This window comes from Palaemon carinicauda, chromosome 32, assembly GCF_036898095.1.
Source record: "Palaemon carinicauda isolate YSFRI2023 chromosome 32, ASM3689809v2, whole genome shotgun sequence".
NCBI classification, from domain to species: Eukaryota; Metazoa; Arthropoda; class Malacostraca; order Decapoda; family Palaemonidae; genus Palaemon; species Palaemon carinicauda.
Genome location: NC_090756.1, coordinates 15584207 through 15609998, shown reverse-complemented (window position 1 = coordinate 15609998; position 25792 = coordinate 15584207). Strand labels below are relative to the sequence as shown.

General features: G+C 45.6%; 1 protein-coding gene across 1 annotated transcript in view; it reads left to right on the top strand.

The window, feature by feature from the left end:
• LOC137625275 (uncharacterized) overlaps window positions 1-25792 on the top strand; it is a 149726-nt gene that overhangs the window by 83652 nt on the left and 40282 nt on the right. Inside the window, exons 11-12 of the mRNA XM_068356075.1 lie at window positions 3875-4092; window positions 5222-5314. Of these exons, the coding sequence (XP_068212176.1) occupies window positions 3875-4092; window positions 5222-5314 (311 nt within the window). The remainder of the gene's footprint in view (window positions 1-3874; window positions 4093-5221; window positions 5315-25792) is intronic.

Here is a 25792-nt window from a genome sequence, read left to right as displayed (position 1 = left end):
TTCTACGTCAGCCACACGTAAAGAAGGTACACCAAAGCCTCCACGCTCTTCGTCTGACTGCCTTCAGACTATCGAAAGACTCTCGAGAGCTAGAGGCTTTTCGAAGGAGGCAGCCAGTGCGATTGCTAGAGCAAGGAGAACATCCACCCTTAGAGTCTACCAATCGAAGTGGGAAGTCTTCCGAAACTGGTGCAAGTCAGTATCTGTATCCTCGACCAGTACCTCTGTAGCTCAAATAGCTGACTTTCTCTTATACCTGAGAAAAGAACGATCACTTTCAGCTCCCACTATCAAGGGCTACAGAAGCATGTTGGCATCGGTCTTCCGGCATAGAGGCTTAGATCTTTCCAACAATAAAGATCTACAGGACCTCCTTAAGTCTTTTGAGACCACGAAGGAGCGTCGTTTGGTTACACCTGGTTGGAATTTAGACGTGGTACTAAGATTCCTCATGTCAGACAGGTTTGAGCCGCTACAATCAGCCTCCCTGAAAGATCTCACCTTAAAGACACTTTTCCTGGTATGCTTAGCCACAGCTAAAAGAGTCAGTGAGATTCATGCCTTCAGCAAGAACATCGGATTTTCGTCAGAAAAAGCTACATGTTCACTACAACTTGGTTTTCTAGCCAAAAATGAGCTACCTTCTCGACCTTGGCCAAAATCGTTCGATATTCCCAGCTTATCGAATATGGTAGGCAATGAACTAGAAAGAGTCTTATGCCCTGTGAGAGCTCTTAAGTTCTATTTAAAACGAACTAAACCTTTACGAGGCCTATCTGAAGCTTTATGGTGTTCAGTTAAGAAACCATCTTTGCCTATGTCAAAGAATGCTTTATCCTATTTTATCAGACTGTTAATACAAGAAGCTCATTCCCATCTGAGTGAGGAAGACCAAGCATTGCTGAAGGTAAGGACACACGAAGTTAGAGCTGTCGCAACTTCCGTGGCCTTTAAGCAAAATAGATCTCTGCGAAGTATAATGGACGCAACCTATTGGAGAAGCAAGTCAGTGTTTGCGTCTTTTTATCTAAAGGATGTCCAGTCTCTTTACGAGGACTGCTACACACTGGGACCATTCGTAGCAGCGAGTGCAGTAGTGGGTGAGGGCTCAACCACTACAATTCCCTAATTCCATACCCTTTTAATCTTTCTCTTGAAATGTTTTTATTGTTGTTTTTTGGGTTGTCCGGAAGGCTAAGAAGCCTTTCGCATCCTGGTTGATTTGGCGGGTGGTCAAAGTCATTTCTTGAGAGCGCCTAGATTAGGGGTTTTGATGAGGTCCTGTTGTATGGGTTGCAACCCTTGATACTTCAGATCCTAGGGGTCGATCAGCATCCTAAGAGGATCGCGAGGCTCCGTAAGGAAGACGTACTTAAAAGGCAGAGTAATTGTTCAAGTCGACTTCCTTACCAGGTACCTATTTATTTTGTTTTTGTTATTTTGATAACTTCTAAAATGAAATAAAAACTCTTAGCTCATAAAAGTGTAAACATATATTGCTGGTCTCTACCCACCCCCCTGGGTGTGAATCAGCTATATAATCACCGGCTAAGTTAAATATTGAAAAATGTTATTTTGATAATAAAATAAATTTTTGAATATACAGTGAACCCTTGTTTATCGCGGTAGATAGGTTCCAGTCGCGGCCGCGATAGGTGAAAATCCGCAAAGTAGTGACACCATATTTACCTATTTATTCAACATGTATATTCAGACTTTTAAAACCTTCCCTTGTACGTAGTACTGTTAACAAACTACCCTTTAATGTACAGAACACTTAATGCATGTACTACAGTACCCTAAACTAAAACAGGCACAAATAGTAAAGGTGATTTTATATCATGCATTTCCTAAACATGCTAAAAAGCACGATAAAAAATGGCAACCAATGTTTTGTTTACATTTATCTCTGATCATAATGTAGAAACAAACTGGAGGTAGAGCTTGCTTATTACCCAGACATATTTCCCATACTTTTCCCTTAGAACTACATCACATCTTCCTACTTTAGATATATAGATATATATATATATATATATATATATATATATATATATATATATATATATATATATATATATATATATATATATATGTGTGTGAGTGTGTGTGTATATATATATATATTTATATGTATACACATATACATACCTACATATATACATAAATACATGCATACATATATATATATATATATATATATATATATATATTACTGTATATATATGGGTTATGGAAAAAATCCGCGAAGTGGTGAATCCGCGATGGTCGAACCGCGAAGTAGCGAGGGTTCACTGTACTTACCCGGTGATTATAAATTAAAGGACCCTCCCTTCCTCCCCAATAGAGACGCAGTGGGACGAGGAGAAAATTGAGTCTTTGTTTACATTGAGTACTGGGTATCTGGACGACAGATGGCGCTGTTGGGCACACCCGCAACCTGTGTAGCGATCGCTGGCGAGTTTTTACCGTAGAGTTGTCTGTCGGGCAACAGAGTTGCAGCTATATAATCACCGGGTAAGTATATTCTAAAATTTATTTTATCATCAAAATAACATTTTACTTGAAAGATGTCCAGACTCTTTACGAGGACTGCTACACACTGGGTCCATTCGTAGCAGCGAGTGCAGTAGTGGGTGAGGGTTCTACCACTACACTTCCCTAATTCCAATATCCTTTTTAATCTGTCTCTTGAAATGTTTTTAATATTGTTTTATGGGTTGTACGGAAGGCTAAGAAGCCTTTCGCATCCTGGTTGATTTGGCGGGTGGTCAAAGTCATTTCTTGAGAGCGCCCAGATTAGGGGTTTGATGAGGTCCTGTTAGTATGGGTTGCAACCCTTTATACTTCAGCTCCTGGGAGTCTTTCAGCATCCTAAGAGGATCGCTGGGCTTCTTGAGGAAGACAGACTTACAAGGCAGAGTAATCGTCTAAGTCAACTTCCTTACCAGGTACCTATATATGTTGGTTTTGTTATATTGATAACTGTCAAAAACTCTTAGCTTATACGCTGTAAACTTAATTAACTCTGGTCTCTACCCACCGCCTTGGGTGTGAATCAGCTATTATATATTCACCGGCTAAGTTAAATATTTAAAAATGATATTTTAATTATAAAATAAATTTTTGAATATACTTACCCGGTGAATATATAAATTAAAGGCCCTCCCTTCCTCCCCAATAGAGACGCAGCGGGACGAGAAGAATTGAAGGGTTTGTTTACATGCAAGAGTGGTATCTGGCCGATAGTTGGCGCTGGTGGGCACACCCGCAACCTTCATAGCGATCGCTCGCGAGTTTTTTGAGTGTGTTTTCTGTCGAGCCGCTGAGTAGCAGCTATTATATATTCACCGGGTAAGTATATTCAAAAATTTATTTTATAATTAAAATATCATTTTATAGCATTTTTTTGCCAGGACGTACCGGTACGTCCATGGGGGTAAAGGGATGGCTTTTGTGAAACGTACCAGTACGTCCTTTTGGGGGTAAAAGGGTTAAGAGGTTGACGTGAAGTCATGAATTTTGCTTCTTTTACAGAATCAAAGTACATCGATATTTCTGCCATCCTAAGGGTGAGCCTCCACTTAAAGGTTTAAGGTTTGTATTATGTATGGGAATAAGTCATAAATTTTTTAATTAATTTGTATTTCTCTCAACGCTTATTAAAACTCAGGTATTTATGGTTAGGAAAATTCAAATATGTTAACAATTTGCTATATTTAAAGGACTGGATCATTGTATAGCTAGGTGAAATACAAAATACTTGGAAAATATACCTTATTTTGATTTTAGAGGATGGGAAAATCACACTTTTTGATTTTGAGTACAGTACTGTGAAGCTGTACCCTGACATTTAATTGAATACATCTTTCAGAAATTGAAGCAAAGTTTCAAGAAGCAAATATGAGGCCAGAGTTCTTCAGGGGATTTCCCCTCCTTGTCAGAAGGCTTCAGCTGCTTGCAGAAAAAACGCCAGAGAACATGGAGTCCCTCGTGCATCTCCTGGAAGATTTGTTGAAGATCGTCTCGCTCCAGCAATGCCGCCGTTTATACGGAGCTTTAATCAAGCTGTATGTGGCAGCTAAATTACTTGTGAGTTAGAGTTGTAGTTTTTTTTAATTGCTCCTATGCATTTAAGTACTTGAAACAAACCTTTAAATTTTAAACGAGGTGTTAGTCGCCTATCATATCCACAGCATCAGGTCGAAGTTGTTTGTTTTCAGCTGGGGTCTATGCTGAAGCAGTTGTAGTTTTGGATGTTGAGGGGACCTCCCTTAAGCATGACTTTGAAACTTCAGGGGCAATGTTTGGTGTTTGTCTTGGTCTTTTCCCTCCTTTAAATGCAATTCTCTCACAGTCTAAATGATGAGCAAAAGCATAAATCTGCTTAAGCTGTAGAAAACTGGACCGCTCATTTGGCATAGCATTATCCAACGGTTTCACTCCACTTCATCAATTGGAAATGATAATACTTAGGTGTTTGGTTCATCTCTGTAATTTTCTTGACTGTTCACTTCATAGACATTGTTTGATGTTAGCAAAGACCCTTGAAATATAAAAGAGATAGATTACTAAGAGAATTATTGGGACAAGCTACAGTCCTTACAAAAGTGTCTGTTCTATCTAAGACTTCTCAGCTTTGTCAGTCAGTACAGTATTTCAGAATTTTGCCAGATTACATTTATTTTTTTACTATAGTTTAGATAGACCCATTCTATGATTCCCCGTAAGTTACTAGAATTGAATAAAAATGCTAGAAAAGCCCTAACTTGGCCATTATTCTATATCGAATATAATTATTTCGATGCATCATAAGATACTGACATCCAAATTTCGTAACCTGAAGTCGCAAGTTACTAGTCCTTCTATTTAACTGGTTTATGATTTTACTTAACCATGAAAACCTAAGAGCTTTAAGTTAGGCTTTGTTAGTGGGCTCGGCACACCTCCACCCCAGCAGCGACCACTATAGTACGACCTCGTTAAAAGTTTAAACGACACCAGCTTTGCGGAAGTCATGCTCCTATGAAGGACTCGTGTTTGTATGGTTAGGAAAAGTACAAAATACTTTTAAAATTTGAGATGCATTTTGGTTTTATTTCTCCCTAATTATGTTCCATCCACTCAGCATCTGTTCTTTACTTTACTTTACAAATACGAACCCATCCTCAGCAAAGATGCTTTCTCTCTAATGCTGTTATTACATTTTTGTTTTCCACAGAATTTACACCGGAAAAAGTGTCCTTACGATGAAATCTTGAATCGATTTCCTTACTTCAACTGGGAGCAGATTAAGACAGATTTCCATCTTTACGTGAGTTTCACCGTGTGTACTCTTTTGTAGGTAAATTAGAAGATATTGAAACGAGGAAAGAATATTGTTATCTGAGGCTTAGTTTTAAGGTATTTTGGGGTAAATTGAAGATCTATTTACAGAAAGTCTTCAACTTGCAAACTTAATAGGTTCCAAGAAGCTCTTTATAAGTCAAATTTTGTTAAATTTTGTTGTAGGTTAGGTATCAACTAACTCGCGTGCCTATGGTTTTCAGCTGTAAAGGTCAACAAATAGTCCCGTTTCATCTGGCAAAGATCGTCTTGATTACTGCATTAACCCTTTTACCCCCAAAGGACGTACTGGTACGTTCACAAAACTCGTCCCTTTACCCCCAAGGGCGTACTGGTACGTCCTTGCAAAAAACTGCTATTTACATTTTATTTTGCATATTTTTGATAATTTTTTCAGAAACTTCAGGTATTTTCCGAGAGAATGAGACCAACCTGACCTCTCTATGACAAAAATTAAGACTGTTAGAGCAATTTAAAAAAAAATACTGCAAAATGTGCTTGAAAAAACTAACCCCTGGGGTGTTAAGGGTTGGAAAGTTCCAAATAGCCTAGGGGTAAAAGGGTTAAATTATATGATACTGTTTTATTGCGGTATTCCATTGTGAACTTTTGATACAATATCCGAGATCTATGTGATTTCAGTTGGATTTGTGTTTGTATCTCTGAATGTCTGTAAGTCGAGGACCTTCTGCTATTGAACTTTGTCTTAGCTCTTTTCTGTTTGTAGGGTAAAACTATTGTATATTTGTTACTTGTATTAGTAGGTCCTTATAATATGTAACTTTTTTCTATTACTTATCTAGCTTTTATCTGTCCACATCTTCTTTTTCAATATTAAACTTAGCCGGTGATCATATAGCTGTCAGCTCTGCTGCCCGACAGAAAAACCTAAGGACAAAATACGCCAGCGATCGCTATATAGGTGGGGGTGTACATCAACTGCGCCATCTGTCGAGCAGGTACTCAAGTACTCCATGTCAACACAGAACCAATTTTCTCTCTGTCGTGCCACTGGCAAGACCTACTAAATACGCTGTTACTAACTGGATTTGTTTTCACAACTATTTGGTGAAGGTCACTATTCCAGTTTTGAGCTTTCGCTATGCAGGGGTTTTATCTTCATCTCAAAACTTGAACTCGTTTTGGATAGATTTAATTATGGTGACAAAGAGAGTATGGACTCTCTTTCACTTTTAAATGGCCGACTCTTCCCTTAGACGGAAGTGTGTTTAGGTTTTTAGTAATTATAGATCTATATATTTTATATCTCTCCGCCTTTATTAGGCCTCTTCGATTAACTTTCCATTTATTATAAACATATAAAAAATAAATTTTTATGTTTTGTTTATATGCGACCTTTCCTGATAGTAGGCGGTCCTAACTTGGAACCGAAGTTAATCAACGTTGAGCCCGTTATATCGTATTTAGCCTTTAAAGAATTTAAAACTTTTTAAATTTAATGTTTTATGAAAGAATTTCTTTGATAGTCTCGTACTGTTTTCAAAGATGAACTAACGTTTAGTTTTTTAGACTACGCAGTTGTTGACGTTCAGGACGTTCAACATGCGCTCTATCGTTACGATAGAGAGAGAGTGTATCACGGTTTCACTTTGCAGTAAGAGTAAACCGATTCTGACGTTTCGTTCATTCTTTCTTAGCTTAAATGGTTTAAATTCTAAATTAAAGGAACTTTTTATTTGGAAAACCTTTCAGTTTTTTCCTTTAGCCAAATAACATGTTTTGACGATATATAATTGGGCTCTTCTCTCAGGTGCGAAATCAAGAGAGAAAGAGAGAGAGAGATAGAGACGGAGGGAGAGAGAGGAGAAAAAATGTTCCGTTCAAGCGGGTAACGTTGTTCTCGTGTTACTCTCCTCCCTAGTTGCTGTACGGGGAAGAAGGTAAAACGTTTCTAGGGTTTTATTCTTGTCCCCAGGCTATGTGCGGTGAGAGATTGTAAACGTAGTTTATTTGAACTAGTGTTTAGTCTCTTTCCCAGCCACTGAATTCTTTATCTTTATATATGTTTTCTGTTGCATTATACGACTGTTTTTGCAATTACTACCTTTTAATGAAGGGTAGGATTGCGTGTTTCAGGTAGAAATCAGTAAAAGTTTCGATTTCAGTGAAATAAGTGCAAAACAGAAAATCGAAGTGATAAAGTGATATGCGCAAAGTGTTACAGTGTTGCGTCCGAGGGTTCGTCTGTTCGTGCCTGTCGTTCACCTAGTCCGGGACCTCTTGCAAGCTCCCAAGCCCAGGGGAGAAGTAATGTCGAACGACTTATGGGTTCGTCAGGCCTTGATCAACGAACAGACGTTTTCCCTCCGTGGTTTCGGGCGTATCTACCCAAGATCGCCCCACCCACACAAAGACGAGAGAGCCCATTTACTTCTCGTCTGCGGAAGAGGTTTCTCGTAAGAAACCTTGGACCAAGGTCTCGCAGCTTATTAAGCGCAACTCGGTCCCTTCCGCGCAAGTCCAACGGCCCAGGTGTAGCCACTGGGTCAGTTCGGACTCGCTGCAGTCTTCCGATGACTGCACACCTCCTAAGAGAGGCAAAGCGGTACCGCAACAGGCAGTAACACCGTCTGTTGCCGCACCTGCTGCTGTAGACCCTAAGTGGTCTTTGCTACAGTCTATGCAGACACAGTTAGCATCTTTTATGCAGGAGTATCGTGCGGAGAAGGTTGACGCTGCACCCGTTAGCCTACAACCAACCACGGTTGTGCGTACAGTAGACGCTGACGCTACCTGCTCCCGCACTCCGCCTGTGAGAGTTCCACCACCCATGCGCAGTGTACCCTGCCAGCCGCACGTTGACGTTCACAGACGCACGCTACCCTCCGTTGACGTTCGCGAGTTACCACACAACAGGAGGGTGGAGTTAAGTTGCTTTGTTTTGACGCTGTGCTTCAACCTCCGCAACCCACTGTGGTTACCGCTACTCGCCCGCAGCAGACTAGTCAGTCAGGAGTAGAGGCTTTGCTTCCCCACACAGCTACGGTTGTTGCCAGCTCACAGACTGTCAAGCAGTTACATGACGTTGCCTTCTGGTCTGCTACTAATGCACCAGTGCTGTATGTCCTCACGCACCTGTTGTGGTTGACAGTTCAGTTTTTGACAGTTCACAGACTGTCAAGCAGTTACATAACGTTGCCTTCTGGTCTGCTGCTAATGCACCAGTGAGACCCTCACTGAGATAACCTTGCTTTTCTCGGACAAGGTTCCTGTAGATGAGAAAGTGCTGTTCTCCCTCCTACTGATATTCCTTTGAGGACTCTGTCATTTGGAGAGGAGCCTTAAGCTGCTTAGCCTCCTATGGACTTTAATTAAATCATGATGATTTTTTAAGGATCTTCGTCCGGATCTTGTAACTGCTGCTCCTCGTTCGCCTAACGTCAGAACTTTCCCTAGGCCTAGCTACTTCGAAGCCGTTGTTGTTAAGCTAGTGCTCTCTCGCTCTCCTAGAGAGCGTTACGTTGGCTAGGCGACTGGTTTTTGCACCAGGAGGAGTTTTAGGGATACAGCCTTTGATTTCCCTTCTTTTAAACTGGCTTATAGAGCGAGAGTCTGATAGGACACGAGAGAAGTTCTCGGCTTGGGAGTTCATGCCTCTGCCCAGATAGACTTCTCAATTCTGGTAGACTCGCCCTGGCGCCTAGCCAGGAGACGCTCCAAGTTGTTTACAGGTCAACTTCTCAACTTTTGTCGAGCCTTTGAAGTTTTGCTGTACTATTATGTCACACATAACAAGGCTTCCAGGGATGGTAAATGGTTCCGCCTCAGTCGCTAACCCCGTCTGTTGCCACACCTGCTCCCGTAGACCCTAAATGGGCTTTGCTGCAAGACATGCAGTCCAAGCTTGTGTCCTTAATAGAGGACTTAAATACGGAGAAGAACCTTCTGGCCAACAACCTTCCAACCGGTCGGTTGTGCGCCCTGTTGACGCTGAGGTATCCTACTCGCGTCTGCCAGTTGAGGTGGTTCCTCCACCGATGCGACCCAGTGTGGGTTGCCAGTCGCACGTTGACGTTAAGCGACGCTCGGAGGTGGTTGTTGACGTTCAGTGTGTCACTAGGAAGACGTTCAACAACCAGCAGAGGTGACTTGTTGTGACGCATGCGTCAACCTCAGCAACCCGGTAGGGTGTTGACTGCACAACCCAGACAGTCTAGACAGTTTCGGGTTGACGCTGTACTTCCTCGCGCACCCATGGTTGTTGACAGTTCACAGACTGTGCAGCAGTACCATGATATTGCGTCCGGCTCCGTCACGCATCCACCAGTGCGACCGGATTCAGCGAGTCAGACGTTGCCCACTCCGTTGCCGTTTCCTCATCAGTTTCGGATGAGGAACCCTCTGATGAGGACGTTGCTGAACAAGACGATCACCCCCAGCCCTGCTATCCATCCAGAAGATGCTGAAGAAGGAACGCTGCCCAGTCAGGCTGTGGATGAGTCTGGTAGGGACACTGTCATCCGTGGATCAATTTGTGTCACTAGGAAGACTACACCTCCGTCCTCTTCTATACCATCTAGCTTTTCACTGGAAAAAGGACAAGACGCTAGAAGCGGTCTCGATCCCGGTTTCCGGAAAGATAAAGTCTGGTCTGACTTGGTGAAAGGACTATATCAACCTTAGAGAGGGTCTTCCCCTGACTGTTCAGACTCCCAACCACGTTCTCTTCTCGGACGCATCGGACGTAGGCTGGGGTGCGACATTAGACGGTAGGGAATGCTCGGGATTATGGAACTCGAGTCAAAGGACAATGCATTTCAACTGCAAGAAGCTACTGGCAGTACGTCTGACCTGGAAAAGCTTCAGGTCTCTCCTTCAAGGCAAAGTGGTGGAGGTGAACTCGGACAACACCACGGCTTTGGCGTACATCTCCAAGCAAGGAGGGACCTACTCTCTGATATGGTACGAGATCGCAAGGGACCTCCTCACCTGGTCAAAAGGTCTAGACATTTCACTAGTAACGAGGTTCATCCAAGGCAACTTGAATGTCATGGCAGATTGTCTCAGTCGGAAGGGACAAATAATTCCAACAGAATGGACCCTCCACAAGGATGTATGCAAGAGACTTTGGGCCACCTGGGGCCAGCCAACCATAGATCTCTTCGCAACCTCGATGACCAAGAGGCTCCCAATATTTTGCTCACCAATCCCGGACCCAGCAGCAGTTCATATAGATGCCTTTCTACTAGATTGGTCACATCTAGATCTATATGCATTCCCTCCGTTCAAGATTGTCAACAAGGTACTGCAGAAGTTCGCCTCTCACGAAGGGACAAGGTTGACGCTAGTTGCTTCCCTCTGGCCCGCGAGAGAATGGCTCACCGAGGTACTTCGATGGCTAGTAGACGTTCCCAGAACACTTCCCCTAAGGGTGGACCTTCTACGTCAGCCACGCGTAAAGAAGGTACACCAAGGCCTCCACGCTCTTCGTCTGACTGCCTTCAGACTATCGAAAGACTCTCGAGAGCTAGAGGCTTTTCGAAGGAGGCAACCAGAGCGATTGCTAGAGCAAGGAGAACATCCACCCTTAGAGTCTACCAATCGAAGTGGGAAATCTTCCGAAACTGGTGCAAGTCAGTATCCGTATCCTCGACCAGTACCTCTGTAACTCAAATAGCTGACTTTCTCTTATATCTGAGGAAAGAACGATCTCTTTCAGCTCCCACTATCAAGGGTTACAGAAGCATGTTGGCATCAGTCTTCTGTCACAGAGGCTTAGATCTTTCCAACAATAAAGATCTACAGGACCTCCTTAAGTCTTTTGAGACCACGAAGGAGCGTCGTTTGGTTACACCTGGTTGGAATTTAGACGTGGTACTAAGATTCCTTATGTCAGACAGGTTCGAACCGCTACAATCAGCCTCCCTGAAAGATCTCACCTTTAAGACTCTTTTCCTGATATGCTTAGCCACAGCTAAAAGAGTCAGTGAGATTCATGCCTTCAGCAAGAACATCGGATTCTCATCCGAAACGGCTACATGTTCTACAACTTGGTTTTCTAGCCAAACACGAGCTGCCTTCTCGGCCTTGACCAATATCGTTCGATATTCCAAACTTATCGTATGGTTGGAAATGAACTAGAAAGAGTCTTATGTCCTGTAAGAGCTCTTAAGTTCTATTTAAAAACCTTTACGAGGCCCGTCTGAAGCTTTATGGTGTTCAGTTAAGAATCCATCTTTGCCTATGTCAAAGAATGCTTTATCCTATTTTATCAGACTGTTAATACGAGAAGCTCATTCCCATCTGAATGAGGAAGACCAAGCTTTGCTGAAGGTAAGGACACACGAAGTTAGAGCTGTCGCATTTTCCGTGGCCTTTAAACAAAATAGATCTCTGCAAAGTATTTTCGACGCAACCTTTTGGAAAAGCAAATCAGTGTTCGCGTCTTTTTATCTTAAGAATGTCCAGTCTCTTTACGAGAACTGCTACACTCTGGGACCATTCGTAGCAACGAGTGCAGTAGTGGGTGAGGGCTCAACCACTACAATTCCCTAATTCCATAACCTTTTTTAATCTTTCTCTTGAAATGTTTTATTATTGTTTTTGGGTTGTCCGGAAGGCTAAGAAGCCTTTCGCATCCTACTTGATTTGGCGGGTGGTCAAAGTCATTTCTTGAGAAGCGCCTAGATTAGAGGTTTTGATGAGGTCCTTTAGTATGGGTTGCAACCCTTCATACTTCAGCTCCTAGGAGTCGCTCAGCATTCTATGAGGATCGCGAGGCTCAGTAAGGAAGACGTACTTAAAAAGGCAGAGTAATTGTTCAAGTCGACTTCCTTACCAGGTACTTATTTATTTTATGTTTGTTATTTTGAATAACTGCTAAAATGAAATACAAAATACTTAGCTCATAATAATGTCAACATGTAATGCTGGTCTATACCCACCCCCCTGGGTGTGAATCAGCTATATGATCACCGGCTAAGTTTAATATTGAAAAATGTTATTTTCATTAGTAAAATAAATTTTTGAATATACTTACCCGGTGATCATATATTAAAGGACCCTCCCTTCCTCCCCAATAGAGACCCAGTGGGCCGAGGAGAAAATTGGTTCTGTGTTGACATGGAGTACTTGAGTACCTGCTCGACAGATGGCGCAGTTGATGTACACCCCCACCTGTATAGCGATCGCTGGCGTATTTTGTCCTTAGGTTTTTCTGTCGGGCAGCAGAGCTGACAGCTATATGATCACCGGGTAAGTATATTCAAAGATTTATTTTACTAATGAAAATAACATATTTCAACTATTATGCGTTCTTAATGTCTTTAATTTTGGAGCAAATGTTTTTATGTTGACCAGGCTGACATGAGTCTTTTTATTGTGTATATATGACATATCTCTTTTTGATGTTGTTAATAGTTTATATAGGGCATATCTGTTTTGACGCTGTTACTGTTTTTAGAATGATATATTGTTAATTTGTTCTCATCATTTATTTATTTCCTTATTTCCTTTCCTCACTGGGTTATTTTTCCCTATTGGAGCCCTTGGGCTTATAGCATCTTGTTTTTCCAACTAGGGTTGTAGCTTGGCTAGTAATAATAATAATAATAGTGGTATGTATTTTTATTTTATTGTTTTATATCTTTCTCACGCCTTTTACCCACTAGTGAGGACGTTGCTAGCCCCAATGCCTGTCTCTTAACCCAGTATGCTGCTAGATGGAATAGCGGGTATCAAGCTAGTAGCAGCTCCCAGCCAAGCAAGTGTGAGCTAAGCTTTGCACCTGTTCAAAGTGAGGATAGGGAGGTAGTCCTCATCCAACCCCATTTTCCTGTAGCTCGAACTCAGTTATTCAATTAGGGATGTTTTATATTCATGGCACAACTTCAGTGAAATTATAGAGGATAAAACCAGTTACTTGTGCATTTGCCATAGAAAATTTATGCATTTTTATTTCTATTATTACTAGCTAAGCTACAACCCTAGGAAAAGCAGATGCTACAAGTCCGTGGATTTCAACAGGGAAAAATACTGTATCACAGTGAGGAGAGGAAATAATAAAGTAAATAAAATACATGAGAAATGATGAATAATTTGTATGAAGTATTTTAAGTTCAGTAACAACATTAACCCTTTTACCACCAAAGGACGTACTGGTACGTTTCACAAAAGCCATCCCTTTACCCCCATGGACGTACCGGTACGTCCTTGCAAAAAAATGCTATAAAAATTTATTTTTTCATATTTTTGATAATTTTTTTTTGAAAAAATTCAGGCATTTTCCAAGAGAATGAGACCAACCTGACCTCTCTATGACAAAAATTAAGGCTGTTAGAGCAATTTAAAAAAATTATACTGCAAAATGTGCTGGGAAAAAAATAACCCCCTGGGCGTTAAGGGTTGGAAATTTCCAAATAGCCTGGGGGTTAAAGGGTTAAGATAAATCTGTTATATATAAACTATGAAGAGACTAATTTCAATCTGCTCAACATAAAAACATTTGCTGCAAGTTTGAACTTCTGAAGTCCCACTGATTCAACTGCCCCGACTAGGAAGATCATTCTACAGTCTGTCACAGCTGGAATAAAACTTCTAGAGTACTATGTAGTATTGAGCCTTATGATGGAGAAGGCATGGCTTTCCTAATTAACTACTAAAGTTAATAAGATATACATGGAAGATTTTAATTGTTATAGATATTGCATTGCATAAGTCTACTCACAAGAGCTTCTTAATAAAAGGAGTGAAAACAATGGAATGATATTCAGAAGAAAATATTAAAAATTTGAAGATTTATATTGATCAATGTATTAAACCAATACCAGAGCCTTTGTCTATATCTTTGCATTGTTTAAGGTTTAAAGGTCACTCATGAATGGCAGAGGCAAGGGACAGTGACAATGCCCTAGGTAACAGGACATTGCTCCCTAGAGACTGACCATGCATACATATGATCAGTGCCCAAGCCCATCTCCACCCAAGCTAGGATCAGGGAGGGCTAGGCAATGGCTCCTGATGACCCAGCAGGTAGACCTATAGGCTCCCCCAAACACCCCATCCTTAGCTCGCAAGGATGGCGAGGATACAGACACAAGAAAATATTGGGCTTGACAGGACTCAACCCCTGTCCGGTGATCGCTAGGCAGGGATGTTTCCAAAAAGCCACTTAGACTTCTATTAAAAGAAATTTCCTCGGAGGAAATAGCCCTTAATGTTGTGCCCATTTTGTGTTTTTTTTAATAATATTTATACTTAGTACAGTATGCCCTCTTTTGCCATAATTTTGATTTGCCCCATGTCAATTGAGGCATTCTGAGAGTTCAGCAAACTGTCCTAAATGACTGAAAAGATTCTGCATTGCTCTTTCATTGAGTAGGGTACATTTTGCTGGCGAGTCAATTACTGTAATCTGAGGTACTTGCCTGTATCATCACATTATTTGTTTGAAACACTGTAGTTTGCTACTTTGACATTTTAATTGTGCCTGCATCATCACTTTTTTTTTTTTTTTTTTTTTTTTTTTTTTTTTCTTTCTTTCTGATAAAATATACTACTTGAGTGCTCTGAGATGTGACTGTGTCCAGGTGAACCTGGGGAAAAGTCTGCCAGGTTTGTTACGAAACCAGCCATCTATCCTTTTCTGCTTTCTGTTTATCTACTTGGGCCATGACTGTTTCCAGTCATCCCCTTGTGATGAGTGTTGGTTTTGGCTGCTGCTCCAGTGGACTGAGTTTGCTAAGAGGAGGAAGAAAAACTTTTAGAATCATTTGAGCAGCTTCTTGTTAGACCTTTCGTTGAGTGCAGTTTTATACTTTGGCCTAGACCCAAAGCTTAGCATTCCCCAACAAAGCAGGCAAGAACCTTTTTTGACTTTGTAGCTGTTGCCAGTGGGCCTTCGAATCCTGAATGAACATGAAGTAGAGGAATTTGATCAAAGTCTTTCTAACGGTTCTCCTGGTTTTTATTGTCAACTCTTCGTAGAAAAGTTGACTAATTACTCATAACCCACCCTCCCATTCTAGTATGATCAGCCATCAGAGAAACGGCAAGTAATATACTATTAGCCATTAAACAAACGGTAGGTATTGTACAGTTTACTAGCAGGGAAGACTTTTCACGCTCCATTAACCTGAAGGATACGCTCGACCAGATACACATTCTTCGGTCCAATATTCTCCTCTTCTCTATGCTTTGGTTTATACTGTAGATTAAAACCAGAGCTCGAGACTCCCTCTCACCTTGAGCTTTCGCGTAAACCTTTCTGATACCTACTAGTTTGTGAGTCTCTACTGGGGTTGTTTTCTTAACTATGGGCTCGTTCTGTCCCTCTCCAGGAAGCAATGCTCTAGAACAAACAGTTTACCTTTTGCCATGATCAGAGAATCATATTTCTTTGGTAACCAGTCCCATGGCTAGGCATAGATAAGGACCAGATTATGCTGATAACATAATGAATATTCATGTTAGGAAAGGGATGGAAGGAATGCATTCTCTCCTACACGACAAAGATCTGGCTGGATGGTAGCACTCCTTTGTAACTTCCTTCGTCATGGTAGACTTGGTCCATATGGATTCCCACACCAGTGATTGCTCCAGGGTTGTTGAAAGCATCGTACACTTCTAAAAAGTTAAGATCGCAACCCGATCTTTGGTCAGACCGTCTCTATACATTTATGCTTCCAGAAGGCTAGAATCAAAGAAAATTGATTGGGTTTTCTTATAGATTTTTCCTTCGTCAAAATCCTTTTGTTATGTAACTGTAACACAAACCTATGCTATTTATACGGGTATTACTTTTGGCGAAGCTGATTTTATGAGCCATTAGAATTTAGCGAGGGTTAACTACCCATTCTTCTAGTTAGCAGGTTGGTAGGGGGGTTAGTTAGCTACCCCTCTTACTCACACCCCTGTGACTGTATATCACTTTGCTTTTGGCTCGGACGGAGAACAGTTGTTGCCGCTCTTCCTCCTCACCTATTTTTGGACCGCCAATAATCATTGCTTTTTTTACTTTTTCTTTCAGTTTGTGTGTGTGTTTGTGCCTTCCTGCCTACCATGCGTACCTGCCATGGTCCCAAGGGCCGTTCCTGTGGTACCTTTATGTCTGCAGAGGACACCGATCCCCACCTTATGTGTCCGGCTTGAAGGAAGTTGTGGTGTGATGAGAGTAATGTTTCTCAAATGCCGGGAGTGGTCTGCCTCCCGGTGGGAAAGGTTTGGACGTCGGAAAAAGAAGGCCAAGCAGGATTCTTCTCCTTCGAAGGTTTCTTCGAAGTAGAAGAAACCTAAGGCTGCTTCTGCATCCCGATCTTCGTCCGAAGCTCCTGCTCAAACAGTTTCCTCGGGGGAACTGTCGATTAGTAGTGCAAGCCATTTAACTCTTGGACATCCTCGGTCCTCGAGAAACGGTGTTGCTTCCCCGAGTGAAACCGCCCCGGCTCCCCCCCTCCCCCTGAATCCTTATTTGTTCCAACACGGTTACTTACCTAGAACTACCTTCTTAGGAGTTACTGGTAACTCTACCTAACCGACCAGCTTTTTGTATAGTTTACCCTCTTTCTGTTTTCTAAGGGGTCAACCTCAAGCTGTGTGATATGTGCCCTGAGGCGACCCGGGGTCGGGAAGCGTGCTAGCTCAGATCGTCGACTCGTCAGTAAGTTTCTGGTCGCGACGTGATCAACATCTCGCCGCACTCTCTCTTACCTTGTGCGACCCTTTGTGTCCCCCGATCCTTTGTGCTTACCGCGTGTTACCCACGTGTTTCCCTTTCACTTTCCCTTTGCATCCTTGTGTCTCTTGGTGTATTAGCGTTGCGTTATGGAGCATCCTCGTCGTTGCCCTGGGCCTGTGGCTGGGAAGTCTTGCGGGGCTTTCCTTTCTAAACCTGAGATTGATCCCCACTCCTTGTGCTTCACGTGTAGGGGGAAAGTGTGTTCCCCTGCCTCTACGTGCCCGGAGTGTGCTAACTGGAGTGAGATCCAGTGGGTGCTCTTCGGGACTAAGAAGAAGAAGGCGGCTAAGAAGTCGCCTAAGGACTCCAGTATCTCGTCACCTGTGGTTTCTCCAGACGTCTCGGCAGACCGTAGTACCCGTCCTTCTTCCCCTACCCAGAGTAGGGGACGAGGTAAGTCCGTTGCAGGGAAGAGGCCCATTGCCCTTCCCCAAGAGTCTGATATTCCTGTGGGGGAAGTGTCCAGTGTGGGGCAGGCATGTGTGGGGCCTGAGTGTAGTGCGGGAGTGTGGGTAGGAGGCGAGGTCCTGGTGCCCGCAGGTCCCGTCTCCTCGGAAGATCCTATGTGGGGGAAACCAAGTGTGGATTCTTCCCCGGCATCATGGCGTATATCAGGTGCTTCAACCGCTGAAGGAGACGCCGAGAAAGGAAGTTCGTCGTCTTCAGACCCCGCCGAATGGGTACCCCCTAGGACTCCCTTCAGGTCTCCCGCTAGAGGAGAAGCAGACGTCGAGCAATGGCTCTACAAAGGCCTCGCTCGGTCCCCTCCGGCTCCCTCGTCTACGCTACCCCCCAGTGTTTCTGCAGCCTCCTACACCTGAGAAATGTCGAGGATTTCCCCCCGCAGTCTTGGATGTTTCCTCTAAGAAGAAAGCCAAGAGGAGCAAGTCCAAGGAGTGGGTGAACATCACAGTGCCCCAGAGCGAGCTGTTTAAGGTTACCACAGCCGCGGCTGCTTCCGGGTGGCTCCCTAGAGCCTCGCCTTCTGTGTCTCATCCTCCTACCTCCTCCTTCGGACCAGTCGCCCGGCAAGAGGGGTCGAACCAGGCCCCTCGTGTAGTGACTAACCCAACGGTGGCCTCCGCTTCTTCCCTTAGGAAGGACGTACGTCTTATGAAGGAAGGCTTAGCGTCGACCACGGGCACCTTGGAGGCCTTCCTAAAGCACCAAGGGCGCCCGTCGGTCCGCATGGATTCCCCCATCCACGGAGTCCCCCGTGGAATAAGGTACTCCCATGACGGATACCTTCGTCCCCACGGGGCAGCCCATACCACGGGTATCTTATGAAGGAAGGCTTAGCGTCGACCACGGGCACCTTGGAGGCCTTCCTAAAGCACCAAGGGCGCCCGTCAGTCCGCATGGATCCCCCATCCACGGAGTCCCCCGTGGAACAAGGTACTCCCATGACGGATACCTTCGTCCCCACGGGGCAGCCCATACCACGGGCAGACTCGTCCAGGGTTGCCTTTCCCACCGTCACGGAGTACCCCCGTACGGAGGAACTGGTGACGGACGACCTGGTGGAAGGAGGGGAGTGCTCGACTGACGACATCTCCTCCTACCGTAAGGTTCAACAAGTTCGTCTCAAAGACGGACTTCAAAATCGACACCCCCAAGACAGTGCTAGCAGCCTTGAGGGAGGGGGATTTCCTCATGTCCCTCGACCTCAAGTGTGCCTTTTTTTCAAATCCCCGTGCACCCCTTCAGCAGGAAGTTCCTCAGAATCAAGGGGGAGTCCAGTGTCCTGCAGTTCAAAACCCTTTGCTGCGGCCTATCGACGGCCCCGCAGGTGTTCACGAGGGTTTTCACCACAGTCTCGGCATGGGCGCATGAGAAAGGCTTACGACTGATCAGGTACCTGGACGACTGGTTGCTTCTTTCTGCCTCAAGGGAGCAACTGAAGGAGCAAGGCGTGATGCTGCTTGACCTCTGCAAGGAATTAGGGATCACGGTCAACCTAGGAAAGTCCCAGCTAGTCCCCAGAACCAGGATGACTTACTTGGGGATAGTCCTGGACACCCAGTTAGTAAGAGCCTTCCCCTCAGGGGAGAGGATAGACAACCTGGAACATATCCTTCAACCCTTCCTGACGAGCCAACCCAGGAGGGCCAAGGACTGGCAGAAGTTACTGGGCCACCTGGTTTCACTGGAGAAATTAGTACCGGAAGGGAGACTCAGGCTCCGACCGGTACAGTGGAATCTGAAGGAATCGTGGACCCAAGGCAAGGAGCCCCACAAAATAGTCCCAGTCCTCCCGAAGACGAGAGAGACCCTGCTTTGGTGGAACATCAGGTCGAACACAGAGAAGGGAAAGCCCTTCGCCCCCGATCCCCCGGAGATACTGTACTGTTGTTCACGGACACATCGAAGGAGGGTTGGGGAGCACACCTGCTAGGGGAATTGACAAAAGGGCAGTGGTCCAACGAGGAGGCGTCTCTCCATATAAACATCCTGGAGATGATAGTGGTTCTGAGGGCGTGTCGACAGTTCGTACACTTCCTACGAGAAAACACTGGCGTTGATGTGCGACAACGCCACAGTAGTGGTGTATGTAAAGAAACAGGGGGGCCTGAAGTCAAGAGTTCTATGCGCTCTAGCCACGGAACTGTTAGAGTGGACGGCAGAAGAAGGGATAGAACTGACGGCAAGGTTCATCCCAGGAAAGAGAAACGTGCTGGCCGACGGCCTCAGCAGGGCAGGTCAAGTGATAGGCTCAGAGTGCACCCTACACCCGGAGGTAGATCGGGCAGTCATCCTAATGTGGGGCTCCCCAGTGTTAGACTTGTTCGCCACAACGCCCAACTCCCCGTGTTCTGTTCTCCAGTCCCAGACCCGTCGGCAGCGTTCGAGGACGTCTTCCAACATCCCTGGGACGACCTCGATGTGTACGCCTTCCCTCCGTTTGGGATGATCAGGCGAGTGCTGAACAGAGTGAGAGCGACGACCAACCTGTCGATGACTTTGGTAGCGCCCTGGTGGTCGGAGAGAGAATGGTTTGCAGACCTAAAAGAATTAGCTCTTCGTCCTCCTTGGCCGCTTCCAGACAGATCAGACCTCCTGCGTCAACCTCACTTTCACAGGTGGCACGAAAACCCTCGATCCCTCCGCCTTCACGCGTGGAGGCTATCGAGAAGCTACTGAAGAAAGAAGGATACTCATCGAGAACCGCGGCAAGGATGTCGGGTTACCTACAGCGTTCCTCGGCAGTAGTTTACCAAGCAAAGTGGGCAGTCTTCGTGAAGTGGTGTGCATCCAAGAACATCAGGCCCTTAGGGGCGTCGATCCAGGACATTGCAGACTTTCTGGTGTACCTGAGAGACGACGTGGGTTCGTCTATTCCGGCCATCAAAGGAGTACGAGCAGCCTTAGGTCAAGTCTTCCTCCTTAGGGGCATTGACTTGGGAGCCTCAAGGCACATCTCTATGCTCATCCGCAGCTTTGAACAATCATGTACCCCCCAGGAAGTAAGGGTTCCGCAGTGGGACCTAGCCAGAGTTCTCAAGGTCCTGTCAGAGCCACCCTTCGAGCCTCTCAGGGACGTACTAGACAGAGAACTCACCCTTAAAACAGCATTCATATTAGCCCGGGCCTCGGCGAAAAGAGTTAGCGAGTTACACGGCCTCTCTTACGAGGTCTCACTCTCCAAAGGGTGGAGAGAAGTTACCTTTAGGTTCGTCCGTAGCTTTGTGGCGAAGACCCAGAACCTGGCATGTTGGGATCCTCGGTTTGATGGTTTTTCAGTGCCAGCCATCCCTTGCTCCAACAACCCGAAGGATCTACTCTTATGTCCCGTGAGAACCGTAAGAGAATACCTAGAGAGGACTGCAAAATTCCGCCCGCAGATCAGAAATTTATTCGTCTTAACAGGCCGGGTGAAGAAACCGGTCTCGAAGAACTCTATCTCTTTCTGGCTACGACAGGTGATAAAGAGAGCCTACGAGGCTTCTGGGACTCCTCTCCCAGGTAAACCAAGGCCACATGATATTAGAGGTCTGAGTACCTCCCTGGCCTTCGAGAAAAACATGGCTGTGGGAAAGATCCTGAAGGCAGGTACCTGGTCTAGACAGTCCACCTTCACGGAACACTATCTCAAAGATTGCTCGAGAAATCCTTGGACAGGTTTTCCATTGGCCCAGTCATTTCGGCCCTTCAAGAGATCTAAGGTCATGGCCCCAGGGTAACTGGGGGGGGGGGGGGGGTTAATGCCAAGAGACACTAGTTCCTTCCTTAACCTTACCCCCCCTCACCTCCTTTCCTTCTTTCCACGGGCCGTACTGCCCAGGAGGATGTTGAAAAGACCTTAGTCACTTGAAGGAATGTCCTTCAAGAGAACATGTATCGGAGTTTCCCCTACTTTTCGTGCAGTTTTCTAGTGGTCGTAGAACCAAAACCTCCTTAGAGGTTCCCTCTCTCGCGTGCCTCCCCGTCGGCTTCTGGTCCCTGCAGGACACTCCCACCTCCTAAAGTTTAAGTCTCCTAAGAAGGTAGTTCTAGGTAAGTAACCGTGTTGGAACAAATTACAAATTTTTAAGTAATTTGTATTTTTCCTAACATACTTACCTAGAACTACCTTCGGGTTATGACCCACCCATCCTTCCCCGAGAACCTGCAGGGTCGAGTAGTACCTGTTCCAACGAAACTTACTGACGAGTCGACGACCTGAGCTAGCACGCTTCCCGACCCAGGGTCGCCTCAGCGCACATATTACACAGCCTGAGGTTGATCCCTTAGAAAACGGAAAGAGGGTAAACTATACTAAAAGCTGGTCAGTTAGGTAGAGTTACCAGTAACTCCTAAGAAGGTAGTTCTAGGTAAGTATGTTAGGAAAAATACAAATTACTTAAAAATTTGTGATTTCTTTCTCCAGGTTTGGCCGTTCCTGGGTTTGCTCGGCCTGCCTTCCAAGGGAGATGTGGCTGCAGCTGCTTCAACACTGGTTTACAGCGTTTGTTGGCGTCGGAAGTGAATCCTTTGACCGTGGTCGGCGTAGTGGTGTCTGAAGAATAGTCTGCTGCCCTGCCATTAGACTCTGTTCTTGCCGTGTCCTCTGCTTCTTGCGTTGCTGCCGAGGACTGTGCTCCCCCCTTGTTGACCATTCTTCGGGGATGGAGCAAAGTCCAAGGCATGTCTCTCCTGCAAGTTATCATCTCTCTTGTTTGCAAGAGAGGCCACATATAGAGACTAGTCTTTGGAGGCCTGCTGATCCTCCTGCTCCTGCGGGGGAATGTCACCATCTTTCTCGTCATGGTTCTTCTGGTTCCCAACCTACGCCTGTTTCTCCGGACTTGCCTGCTCGTCAGTGACCCCGGTTCGTGACTCCCTGTCGAGGATTCATTCACGATCTTATGCGGATGTGTGCCCTTCTAAAGGGCACATCCCTTCCCTAGGTCATCGTTCGGCAGCACACCGACCCACTGATCACTTGCTGGCCGACCTCCTGCTCAACGTTCTACTGCTCGTCAATCTCCTCGTGAACCTCCTGGTTGCCGATCGTCTCCTGCTTGCTTTTCTCCAACTCGCCGAGGTCTCTGAATCGCAAATCTCTGACCCTCCGATCTCCCGCTCGCTGATTACCGACACATCAATCGCTTGCTCACTGATCTTCCTGTCACCGATCACGTGCTCGTCAACCTCGCCAATCACCGAAGCAGTGTTCACCAACACATTCCTCACAAATGCTACGTTTGCCAGAGCGTCAGTCCCTGACTAGTCAATCACTAACTCGCCGATCGTCAAACCATAGTTAACCGTCTCGTCGTGTTTCAGCAGTTGGCCCTGCACCAACTCTTCAGCGCTCGCCAACGCGTCAGCAACCTTCGGTCGCCCACCGGCCTTCCCATCGCATACCAGCAGAAGAGAATAGACATCGTCCATGCGTTGTTTGCCAGTCATTGGCTAGCTCAGCCAAGAGATATCCCGTCGAACAGCAAGACCCTTCTCGCCAAGTAAATACGTGTGAGCACCCTACCTCAGATCCTCATGACTCAGACCATCAGCATACATTGAAGCACGTAGCTAGAGGTAAGCAATTTTCCAGGCTGTCGCGTCGGGTATTCCATCTTTGCAACCTGCGGAAACTCCCAGGATTCCTCTGGAAAAGTCTTCCTTATCTGTGGATCCAAGGTGAAGATTCACATTTTCTGTCTCCCCTGAAGAGGAAAAGAGGAGTCTCTGACAACATTTCATCATCTATGGTCAAGCTGACCCCAGTCAGGATGTCTAAGAAGAGGACTAACATCGCTGGTTCCTCTTCCCCTCGCCCTCTTGCTTACTCGTCACCTCAGTCAAGAGGCACCCGCAGGGAAGAGTATGCCAGACTCTTTCCAGCCATCCCCTATAGCGGAAGTCCCATGAAACAGCAGCGTTATGACCTCGGAACCTGTTGAGGTTTCCACCCTTCCTTCTACGGGTGGCCATCAGAGGGTTCCACCATCAAAACCTTCGGTACTGGATACCTTTTTCCCCTCGTAGGAGGGAGCCTAAAGATTACAAGACACTGCTGAAATCGTCTTTGAGGAGTCCTAGACCAGCTGAGGGGTCAAACCGTCATCTAGCGGCTCCAATACTGACCATGACCCACCCCGAGACGAGGCCTCGGCAGTAGATGAGGAAGATCAAACTTCCAGTCTTTCTTCGGAAGGTAAACAGAGGGAGTCAGAGCATGCCTTTTAACAAGTTCAGGCTTGTATGAGGACCCTCAGTGGGTTGGCAGAAGACACTGTCATAGATAGTGTCTTTGGCACTCGGAAGCCCCCGAAATCCAGTGCAGCTTTGCCTTGGTCTCAGGGTCTGAGGAGTGCCCGGCGTATGGTTGCTGCACAGCTGTCAAAGTACTCTGCATCTCTCCATTCGGGCTCATCCTCCAAGCACATCCCGCATCTGGGTGTCCAGCAGAGGAGATACTGTACTTTGAGGTCCTTGATGAGCACCGCCCGGCTCTTCCTCATAGAAAGGAACTGATAAAGGGGGTCTTTCTAGAGAGGTTTTCCGGTCGTCAAGAATTTTTATCGGCCACAGAGATCCTTAAGTAAGAGAATGTAGCAAAGTATGCCATCCATGCTACTTCGTGGCTGTATCTTTGGTTGGGATCTGTTGAGACCCTGTTGTGGTAAAGTGCAGGGACTCGATAGCCGAGAGGTTTCATGCCCAAGTCCCAAATGTCAGGATTGCAAGGCTCCTGAATTCCTCTCTGGAGGGTTCCTCGTTAGAGCAAAGCGACGTCAAGCAGGCTCCGGAGAGATGGAGGAAGTCCCACCAAGACTCCCTCCTCCATAGGGCTCCGACATCTCAACCCTACAAACTACCAGCTCCTACGTTAACCAGTTAACCAAAATCCTTGACGAACAAGATAGTAGCAAAAGACAAGGTGTCTAAGAAGCCGTTTCCTGCCAAGGACAGGAAAGGCTCCAAGTCCTCCCATGGAGGGAAACCACCTAGAGGTGGCGACTGTGGCCACAAACACTAGGATAGGCAATAACCCTGCTTGTCCACCAGTTGGTGAATGCCTACATCGTTTCCGGAATAGGTGGATGCAGCTCAATGCCGAACCCTGGACAATCTCTGTGATTTGTGCAGGGTATCGCAAGATTCCAATGTCAAAAAACTCCTTTGCGATGGGATCAGCAGAAGAGCTGGAAGTCCATCCCATGTAGGAGAAGGACACTTTCCAAGAAGTCCTCGATGACTTGCCATGCTTCTTCAGTCGATGTCTTTTTTGAAAAAAAGACGTCTGGAGGCTGGAGAACAGTCATCTACCTCAGCTCATAACAAGTTTGTCAAGCAAACCTCGTTCAGCATGGAGACGCAGACACATTCAGACAAACGGTAAGACCACAGGACTTCATGTGCATACTAGACCTGAAGAATATATACTTCCAGATCCCAATCCATCCATCTTTAAGGAAGTATCTTGAGATTTAGTCTGGACAACAAGAAATACCAGTTCAAGGTGCTGTGCTTCGATCTTTCCCTTGTGTCATCTTGGGCTCACAGGTTCGGCATCCTTATCCTATGTTATCTGGATGACTGGCTGATCCTAGCAGACTCACTGACAACCCTTCTTGACACGAGACAAGTTTCTGGGGCTTTGCCAAGATCTGGGGATTATGGTAAACCTCAAGAAGTCATCCCTGCTTCCCACTCAAAGACTGGTATATCTAGGAATGATTATAAACACCAACCTGCCCAAATCCCTCCCATAAGACGACAGTGTAGGTCGCAAGACCTTTTTTCAAACGAGAGGAACTCCCAGCCCAGAGGTGGCTATTTCTACTCGGGCACCTATCATCTCTGGCCCGTCTTGTTCCCCATGGCCACCTCAGGATAAGATCCCTCCAGTGTCGGCTAAATTCCAACTGGAATCAGGCCTTCGATTCCCCAGATGTTCTGATACCCATGGGACCGGAGGAACAGAGGGACCTTGAGTGGTGGGTGGCAGACAAGATCTGCTGATGGGGTCGATCTACTCGTCCTCCCCCCAGACTTGATGCTCTTTTCAGACGCATCAAAAGAGTGGTGGGGGCCCCACGTGCTGCACCACACGACCTCTTCGAGATGAAGGCTGTCTTCCTGGCCCTTCAACAGTTCTATCAGTTCCTGGTTGGTCACTCAATGGTGGTTATGAGTGACAGCACCCTAGTAGTGGCTTACATCAACAAGCAAGGAGGTACTTTTTTGCAGCAGAGATACTGAGATAGGCAGAAATCCACTCTGTCTCCCTCTTAGCTCACTTCATTCCCGGCAAAAAGAATA